This window comes from Melanotaenia boesemani, chromosome 10 (genome assembly GCF_017639745.1).
Source record: "Melanotaenia boesemani isolate fMelBoe1 chromosome 10, fMelBoe1.pri, whole genome shotgun sequence".
Taxonomy (NCBI): Eukaryota; Metazoa; Chordata; class Actinopteri; order Atheriniformes; family Melanotaeniidae; genus Melanotaenia; species Melanotaenia boesemani.
In genome coordinates, this window is record NC_055691.1 from 22,575,160 (window position 1) to 22,585,473 (window position 10,314).

Below are 10,314 nucleotides of genomic sequence, written 5' to 3' on the forward strand. Positions count from 1 at the left end.
ATATTAGTAGAACCACTTGAAAAATAAGGAGAAACAAAATTGACTCATGAATTTTTAAAATAACTTGTGTAATTATAGTTTCCCAAAGCCAATCCTTAAAAAATAGTAAAAAAGAAAAGTAAAAAAGAAAACAAAACAGAAATCTACTTGTTGAGAGGTGAGAAAAAGTTTCCTTTTGCTAAATTATAAACTAATATTTTACACTATGTCCTTGAAAAAAAGAGCCACTCAGTTACCTTTAGTTACATCAGCTCCTCTCTCAAACAGCACCTACACACTAACACACACAGACACGTACAAGAACACACTGCCCACACCCAAACACACTCAGGCCCACTGCTGTAATCTCCAGGTTAGATCATACACACTCACACGTTTTGTGTACACCCAGGCTGACTTTGTAGTCTCACACACACACCTCCCATTAAGAAAAGCTAATGTTTACCTCTTCTTACAACAGCCCAGCTGCGTTCTGTGCAGGAGGAGATGGACAGCCTGGAGGAGGAGAAGGAGAGCGAGCTGTCAGAGGCCCAGGAGGAGCTGCGTGTGGCCCAAGAGGAGATACTTTTGCTCCAGCAGGGGGCGGAGGAGGCGGCTGCAGAGCGGGAGAACGACATTGCATCCCTGCAGGAAGAGCTGTGTCGCAGGCGTGCTGAGCTGCAGCGTCTCAGTGAGGAGACCCAGGAATACGAACTGGAGATCACCACGCTGAGGGCCGAGATCAGCATGAAGAGTCAGCGCAGGGAGGCTGAGAGGAGAGAGGGTGAGGCATTAGGATGGATGGAGGGAAATCAGTGTAGTACAAAGGTGAAAAAACATAAAGGGCAGATATAGATGGATGTCAGAGGAGAAGGGAAATCAGAGGAAGGCGGTGGTTTTCATTTAAGAAAGAATAATCTTTACACTGTGAGTGAACAGTTGTCAATGAGACGCAATGTCAGTGCCAAAGACCTACTGTCTCTGCTTATACTGTAGAATTTGTCATTGTGGGTGATATGAAAACACAAGACAAGGTTATGGATGGTCTTATTCCTTCACACCGTGTCAGCATTCTGCAGTCAAGGACATAGATCAAATGTTGGCTTTAATAAATCACAAATTTCAAAAGTCTATGCTATATGTTGAAGAGGGAGTGGTGTGTGTTAGGATACCGGGAACATGAAGTCATGACGAGGAGGAACACACACTTCCAACACATGATATCACCACTGGGTTTTGCAGCTTAGCCTTGGGTGAGACATAGGGAGGAGACTTTGTATTAAAGACAGATACCAAAATACATTAAATATGCAAGTAAAATCCAACTCAGACTTGGCATTGATTTATAATAAGGAATTTATTCACTTATGAATTTTTTTTTTTTTTTTAAGTATTTTTTTATACTCTGTTGTAATTTAAGTTTCTTGCCTAAAGCTTAAAGATAGCATTTGGACAGCCAAGCTAGCCAAATACAATATTAGCTTAAGTTGCTAATAGGCTAGTTTTAATGCCAGAAATAACTGTTTTTCGTAAAAAAATTAAGTTTTTACTAAGTTTTAAACACTGTCGCTTTAACGTATCCTAACCTTCTTAATCATAACAACATTTACATTAATTACTATGACAAAATTCATTTTAAAGTGTTTAGCAAGTAGTCTTAAAATCTTTCCAGCTTAGAACTCAAGCCAGCCACACTGACTGAGTGGTTATCTTTTTATTCATGTTAACACTACATCATGAACAGCTATTTAGTTCTTTTCTACACATTTAATGTCATAAAGTAGAACATTTTTAGAGAGAAAGCCACAGAAATCCTACAAAAATGTACTATGCAAGACAAAAGTATATATGTATTTATTTTTACTTGAAAGCATAGTAAACTATTCTACTTTACTCCCTCCAAAAATAAAATAGCGATTTATAAATGAGCATCATGTGAACTGGTTGTATCCTCCTCCTTGACCTTCCCTGCTCTGCCAGGTGACGTGGACCTGCTGAAGGAGGAGTGCCGTATGCTGAGGGAGGAGTGTCAGACCCTGAAGGAAGACAACAGGCGCCTCTCTGAGAGGCTGCAGCTGCTGCAGAGACAGAGGACATGGTGAGAGGTCAATGACTGTTCACTCATGAGCTGTGCTCAGCTGGAGTGGGATACCCTCTGGAATACTGCCCCCCAATACAGCCATGTGTCATGTAAAAAAATACTACCCACCTGTTTAATAACTGCACTCAATTTCTAATATCATGCAAAGGATTGTGTTCAAGTGCAGAAGCTATCTGATGATTAGTTGATACGCAATGAGAAATCATTTTGAGGTTAAAGGTTTTTTATGACATTTGAAAAAAAAAATGACCTCATATTTATGAAATTGGGATTTTGAACTTTTTGTTTACAAACAAAATACATAGTTGGAACTTTTCAAAATAAAATCAAAAGCACTGTAAATCAGTTAGAAAATGAATTATAAACCTTTTCCCCACTAATTAAAAGGTTTGTGTATAAGAATAAGAATAAAATATAAATCATATCTGCTTTTTGATCAACGAAATTAGTGCATTGTTCAGAACCTTTTTAAGCTCTCTCCTGCACTTTACAGCTCCAGTGTCTACCTGTCGCTGAAAGAGGAAGACACAGAGGAGGGTACTGAAGGGAAGGAGACGGGCTCAGATGAAGTTATGACAGAGAGCTATATGACCATGGTCCAGTCTGACAATTGTCGCCTGGTGGATGCCTCCATCCAGAAAAATATCTCATTTGATGGGAAGCCAATGACACCCACAACCTGGAATGGAGGTGTTGGAGAGATCTTCTCACTGCGAGACCAGCTGAAACAGGCTGAGGAGAAGGCTTCACAGGTTCAGAGGGAGGTATGATGCACAGTGGGTTAGCTGTACTTTAAGGTGAAAATTCTGGAAAATTGGTTTTGGTTTGAATGAAAATTTAAAGATGGCTGTTTGATCTGTGTCCCCCAGTGTGATGGTCTGAAGATGGAGCTGCAGGAGCTGCAGATACTGTATGACAGCAGTCAGAGGGAGAGGGCAGAACTGGAGGAGGAGCTGCAGCGCTGCAAGGCAGAGCTGGAGAAGCTATCAGTGGGGACTCAGGTAAGGGACCAGAGGCCTAGGTCCATAATGGGACAAACATGAATGAAGTAATGCTGTTTAGTTCATATCTAAATTCTCAGGATTTAAATCGCTAAAATCCTTTTTTACATGATGATAGAATATTTAAGATGTTCAAGTCTAGAACTTGTATTTATGGACTTTGTTTTTCTGTTCATTGATGTGACATAAAAATATTCTCAAGACTGTGTCCAGCTGTAATTTCTACATAATTAAAGAGACTGTCTTTCTTTTGAGTCTGTTGTCAACTAACACAAAAGCCTAACATTACACCTTGCTGTATCCTTTGTATGTTGAGTCCACTTTTTATGTGTCCCATACTGTAACGAAGCGTGTTGATATGAACTGACCTGGCCTGTCAGCCCATATCAGTATTTATTGTGTGCTTTGGGCTGGGGAACATTCCCCCCACTGTGTCTGTGTCCTGACCTCTCTGTCTCTCAGTAATGATTAAAAACTGTTGATGGACAAATACACAAACTAAGAGAATTAAGGTTTAAGGGAAATTAAGGCTATAGGACCACTAAATGCAGGCAGGAGAGAAATTTCAATAGAGAAAAAGAGACAGGACATTTTTTTAAGCATATATATTTTTTTCATAGTACTAGTTAGTTAATTAAATCATAATTAATTAACATATAAAGACAGACTCAATGTACTGAAACGTAAGTTTGATACAGTTTCAAAATATGTCTCTTAAAAAAATGTCTTAAACCCTGAATGGACACAACTCAGTGTATAAGACAGGAAAAACTATCCATAAAAAACCAAAGGAAATCTTGAAAATGTGGAAAAAGGAAAAAGTTAGCAGAAAACTAAGAAAACTCTTTATGCTCAAAACAAGAAAAAGAAACAGGAATAAAACTCTGTGTTTTGTCTACAACAGCCGTGATGAGACATGTCTGTGTTGTGTCAAACTGTCTTCCCATGCCTGTCTCTGATGCTGTCCTTGTTCTCTGAATGTCCATGACTTCTCAGCCTGTAGGACAAAAAAAAAAAAAAAAAAAAAAGTCATGAAAAAGCAAATAATACCAAAAAAACATGAGGATAGAGAAACTAAAACACCTCCATTTATTTGTTGTACCATTCATTCTTTATGTCTTGTTTTTGGCACCATGGCATCACACGTTGACAATAAATGCCACACAATCTTGTGCATAAATACTCACATTGAGTTGACAGTTATATCACCATAAAGTAATGCATTGTTTGTTTAATAGGAAATATAAATCACTCCATCACCACCCTTCCACTATAAATCACAACCACAGACCATGTCACATTTTTAATTTACTGGTTTTTGTGGTGTGGGTCTGTTTGTCCTTATCTATGTATTTATTATTTGGCTTCTTCAGTCCATCATTTCATTCATCCCCCTCATCCACATGGTCCTTGTGTTTGTTTTTGTTCCCTCCTCAGAGATTCATCCATCCGTCTGAGCACCCTGTTCTCTCCATCCCCTTCATAGGAATGATAGTAATTGTGGCTGTGGTCTGGTGCTGGTTGTCGGAGCTGGCGTCCCAGAGAGCAAGGTATGGAAGGAGCTTAACTCTGTCTGATGCATCAGGGTTCTTGCAGTCATAGTGGATTAGTTCACCTTAATTAAAAAGAAAAAAAAAAAATATATATATTCCCCGCATTTGTATCTGCTACAGCAGAGCTGCAGTGTTGTTAAATATAGATATATTGGGTTCTGAATCTTCCAGAAATTCTAGACTTTCTCAATAATTTGTTCAATATTTAAACTTGGCACAAAAAAAAATTAAATTTGTGTTTTGCCAATTTTTTCACCCCTTTAATGATACCTACTGGTAGCGTTATACATTGTTCCCTGGTAGAGCTCAGTTAAGTTAAACAGCAGTGATTGTCAACTGCAAATGTTTATATCATTTCAGTTGGTAAGAAATTCTTCAAGTTTCCAAAAAAAAAAAAAACACTTATTTCTCTCAAACATCAAACCCTAAAGATCAGAGGACTAAATGTTTAATCATAGAACTTATAATTAGCCTGCTTATGAATCATGAAATAAAGAGCAGATTAATTCATAAACAATAATGCAGAGATATTTGTAAAGTCAAAATGTGGTGGTTGCCTGGTAGAAAACTATCTGCACGACTGATTTCACCAGAGAGAAATGGTCATAGCTATTTTGGAGAACTAAGCCTTTACATTTATATTCAGGAGTCTTTGTAGCCAGGATTCATTTACCTGGTCCAAACCGAAGAACTCTTAATTATGATAGGAAAATCTCCAATAAATAACAACACTGTGAAGTTTTAAAATAAAATAATTTCTAAAAGGTCAACATGATGGGATGGGTGGGCAGTTTGGCAGACCACAGCAGATTCTTTTGAGCATCAATGGTTAATAAATCTTGTTTACAGAAATGGTTCAGCAATTTAGGAAATATGCTTTATTGCTTCCTTGCAGAGCTTCAGAAGCAACTTGATAAAATGTCATTTTTATTTAAAAAGCCAAAATAATGAACATTTGCTCATTTTAAATTTTCATTTATAGTCTACTAGTATAGATTTACATGCTTTAATTCTCACTAATGAATTTTTTTCTCATTCTGTACATTACTGGGGGACCTTTTGTCCCCATTCTGTCTGGAAAACTTAATTTAGATGTCTCTTTAAAGCACATCTGCATCATCCCCAATTAGAAACATAAACATCTACAGCGAAACAATATCCCAGACTGAATAATATAAATGAATATTATTATATAAGTTATATTATTATACACAAAGTCAGCTACGAAACAGGAGATAGGCAAGCATAGGCGGACAGGGAGGATATCCAAGATACTAAATGTAAAAATTGAAAAAAACAAAAAAAAAAAACAAAAAAACTAACAAAAACCAAGTGACAAACAATAAAGGAATCCAGGTAGATTAGATATTGATGGACTAATGGCAAATGAGAAGCATTTACAGCAGAAATCACAAGGGTATAAACTCTATAAAATGAAACAGAAAGCCAGAAAACTCATCCTGTTACAGTCTAAGCTGAAAACCTAAGAACAGATTAAGCAAATAACACACAGAAATCCAAAAGCAACTAAATCTATAAGAACCAAAACTGGCACAACGTAACATCAGCTGAATTAGATCAGATGGATCCTCACAAAAACACAGTAATAAGATATTATACTGGATGCAGCAGACATAAGGACTTTGTGAAAGAGGGAAGTTTTAAGCAGGTATTTGAAGGAACATAGCTAGAGATGGTGAACGCTTGAGATCTAAAAACATAAGCCCACCAGGATTTATTAAGTTTGCTAAAGAAACACACTTTATTGTGTTTGTTGAGTTTATACACAAACAGAAAAAATAAACAATCATTTGTGGTATTGGTGGGGAGTCATGAGGTCGTCACCACAACAGATGTGGCATTTAAGTGCTGGGCATAAGTTTGAGCAATAGTAACATTATGGGACTCCAGTAACTAATTTAACTGTAGTTTAAGCAGACAAGATGCATTGTGTCAATTAGTGAGGTTTACACTTATTGCCCAGCAGAGAGCAAATATGCATATTTTCTAAAATGTGTAAGTTCTTTTAAAAAGGCCACAAAAAAATGTTTAACTATGTGAAAAAAAAGCTTCAATGGACTCTTTACACTCCTTTTTCATGTCCTCTCTCAGGGGAGTGAGGTAGGTTGGAGCTCCATTGTGACTCTCACTGCCGCCACAGCGATCCTTCTAGCGATGGCTAGCTTATTGAGAGCTCTCGTCCGATGCTGATTGGATGGGTAACAACTGCAGAAAGACGCACGTCTGCTCCAGACCAGCCTTCGCTGTCTTCTCCCACATCCACAGACCAAACTGGAATGATTTAAATACCGTGTAGTAGAAAACATACAGGAGGTTTGATCTCCAAGGTACTACGTGCTCGCGCAGACTGATGCTATTGCTGTCAGTCTTGCTTGAGAAAGAAAGCATCGATACAATGAAATGACCTCCAGGGAGTCCACGAGGACAGATTTGTCCAATAAATGTATGCTAGTGCTGTGTCATTCCTTCTCTGTGTCAGTGAATATGAGCCTATTGTCTTTAAAAAAAAGTGATAGAATAAAGGCTTTGTTTGTTAATGCACACTAAAATGGTTATATTTTATTTAATCATTATTTATTTTTGTTTGTTAACCTATTTCTCATAAATGTTTCTGATAATAATGACATTTTCAGGCATTTCACTGAAAATAAACATCAACCTTTACAGCAAGTTTCCAAATCACAAACGTTATCCTACTATTCCTGTTCTGCACCTCCTTCAGGTGTCAGCTCTTTTCTTTGTAAACACAAGTAATGTGCATTTACAAGATCAGGTATGTCTAATTAAGTTCCTGCCAGTCCAAGCTTGTGTATAATGATATTTAAGGCATGTAACCTTTGTTAGGTGTTAACCAACAGAGAGTCACTTCAGTGTACCTACCTGCTCACGGTTCACCTACCGTGTAGCATTGTTACACATAAAATAGTGTGCTGTAGTCTTGTGATGGTCAAAAAGGTTTTCTAGCAACTTCAGGAGGCCATTCTGGTCTGATTGAGCTTTGTTGTCAGCTTTTCATGCATGTTAGCTCCATGTTGACAAAGGAAACTCTTCTTTTCCTTCCATACTAATTTTATTAGCTTGATTTTCCAAGTGGATTTTTAGAAATATTGAAAGTACATAGGTTGAAAATACGGTTGGCCTTAAGTGTAAAAAAAAAAACCCAACAAAAAACAAAAAACAAAATGCAGGAATAAGAAATACCAGAAGTTTCCAGTTACAGATTAATTAAACAATACAGGCAGTATGGACTTGGTTGGTTGCTTGGGAAGGTCCAGAATATGTAAATAGGAAGGTGTTGAAGGGTCTAAGCATTAGTTAAGAAAACATTTGTATTTGTTGAAGGAATCTGTTTACATTTATGAAATGTTTTATTTTGTGGCAATCTTTTAAAACCAAGAAAAGCATGCTAGAAAACATATAGAAGCACAATATATGATTTATGTTTGTTATGTGGATTCTGTTACGTTGAATTTCATGTAAATAGATGTGACATACAGTACTATGGGAGAAATATTTCTGAGATCCATTTGTACTAGCTTTGTAGAAAGTTTATTCTATTTTGAAAGAGTATCGTATATTTGATAGCCAAGCGATATACTATGTAAATGTTTATTTATTTGGACGTTACTGAGAAGAGTCACTGGCATTTCTAATCATTTTCAGTACTTCTGTGTTCAAAGGTGGTGTAGTCATTGCATGCATTGAGTTTCCAGCTGATCCCAGTGGCCAGATATCACAGTATATGATTTCTTGTTTTTGTACTCTGTTGGTTTTCAGAAATGTGTTAAAACCTTTCTGAAGCATTTGTCATTAAACAGAGCCTTGATAAGCAATGCTTGACCAATATTTTTATTTTTCTGCACATGGAAGTAAGCATAAAGGACATAACCTAGCACATGACTGCAAATGTCATTACCTGATCAACTTGCAATAGAAATTAAATTCTTCTAACTGCAATAGTACAAATTGTCTGACATTATTTGTACTTTTGAGCTTATTTAATGAATATTTGCATCATAGTTTCATAAGCTTCTGTATTTCTACTGTAAGCTCGCTGCTTTCCATAAAGATAGTGTTGTTGTTTTCAATATACTTGTGGCTATTTTGTTACTTGGAGGTCTATTTTGCACTGTAAATTACTTGACAAAATAAATATATCCAGCCTATTTGATGTCTGACTGCTTTCTTTCTTTGGGTGTTGGCCTCATCAGCTGTCATAATCACAAGGTTTAAAGTTCCCGGGTGTCCCATTCATGAAAACATTCAACCTGAGTAAGAACCACATCTTTGCTGGCGTCATGTTACACGGTTGTATGGATATTAATAACCCTCACTCCAGAGACATGACATAATCTCCCAGACACGGCTTCTTTACAGATGGCAGGAACTGGTGTGTCAACGCTGTTGATGAAGCTTCTAATCACTCATACTCAGTATGCCCACGTTTAACCAAGATGAAGTAAAGCTAATTATCCAACAATATCCTGGATATGAAGCTTCATGTAAAAACTTTCACTGGGCAGACATCTGCTATTTTAGATATAAAGTAAATTAGTTTTTAAAGTTCAGAAAATTTCCCCTTTGGATTCTGAATAAAGCTTCTGTCTCATTTATCTGTCAAAGTTATAGCTAAAGGAATAAAAAGTGTCTTAATGGATGTTTGTTCCAGATCACCAGCACAATCTCATCAGATTTCCCTCAGCCGCAGGGCTATCTGTCCAGCAAATTCACTCCAAATCCCTTCCTAAATATTTAATGTATTCAACAGACAAGCTAAAAGGAAAACAGCTAATTAAAAAGGTGAAAAGCTGATTGTGAAACCAGCCACTGGCAATTACCAGAGATATAATGTCAGCACAGCTGGGTTCACATCAGCAGTGATTTGACTTTTACTTTAGTTATTTATATATATTTGGTAGCTACTTCTTATCAAGTCTGACAGATACAAATATCTAAATATAAAATTTCACAAATATGAAGAACTTGAACTGCTTTCAGTATCTGAAATACGGCTTTGTTTTACTAGAAATTAATTTCCTACTCATATTTCTGAGGTCTCAGACATGTTTCCTGTTAAATTTATGTGTTTACAGAAATCTTAATTTTGTCAGAAGCTGTGCTTTTTAGGTTTTCTTCCTTTGTGTTTTTTTCTGAAATGTTAAAATTTTGTTTTTGTGGAATTTATTAAAATCTTGTAGTTTATGACCACAAAATATAAACTATAACAACAACCATTCTTGACATGTTTTGTGGTCTGCTTTTAGGTTGTCAGAATTTTATTTTATTGTTGTTGCGTGTTCATCCCCTCTTCCATCTCAAGATAACACATTTGAGTTATTCTTGGAGAATATTGCTTCTGGTCTTTCTGTAACAACCCAAATGTTACTATGAGTAGAAATAGGGGGGTGAGCACTCTGTCCAGAAGCAAACTAACTATGGGAAGGTTGACATTTGGATGTCCACTTAACTTTCCAAGAGGCTCTGACTCATTTCCAGCAACCGGATCATGTGTTTACATCTGGAAATTATGCCATCTATTTTGTATGTCAAACAGTTAATGAACAAATGGTTCAAAATACTTTTTAAAAAACCTTTTGAGTATTTTATGACATGGTGGGGGATCAACCTGTGGACCCCTGCTGTAGCCACAGTGGGTATC

General features: G+C 36.8%; 1 protein-coding gene across 7 annotated transcripts in view; it reads left to right on the forward strand.

Moving 5' to 3' along the window:
• LOC121647642 (coiled-coil domain-containing protein 136-like) overlaps window positions 1–8,821 on the forward strand; it is a 29,426-nt gene extending 20,605 nt beyond the window's left edge. For 5 of the 7 annotated variants that reach the window (XM_041997255.1, XM_041997253.1, XM_041997254.1 and 2 more), the window contains 6 exons: window positions 461–763; window positions 1,960–2,077; window positions 2,574–2,844; window positions 2,950–3,081; window positions 4,519–4,631; window positions 6,747–8,821. In XM_041997255.1, coding sequence (XP_041853189.1) covers window positions 461–763; window positions 1,960–2,077; window positions 2,574–2,844; window positions 2,950–3,081; window positions 4,519–4,631; window positions 6,747–6,759 — 950 coding nt within the window. In that variant the 3' untranslated portion in view covers window positions 6,760–8,821. The remainder of the gene's footprint in view (window positions 1–460; window positions 764–1,959; window positions 2,078–2,573; window positions 2,845–2,949; window positions 3,082–4,518; window positions 4,632–6,746) is intronic. The other 2 variants (XR_006011869.1, XM_041997256.1) reach the window with 2 other exon arrangements.
• The last annotated feature ends 1,493 nt before the right edge of the window (window positions 8,822–10,314 follow it).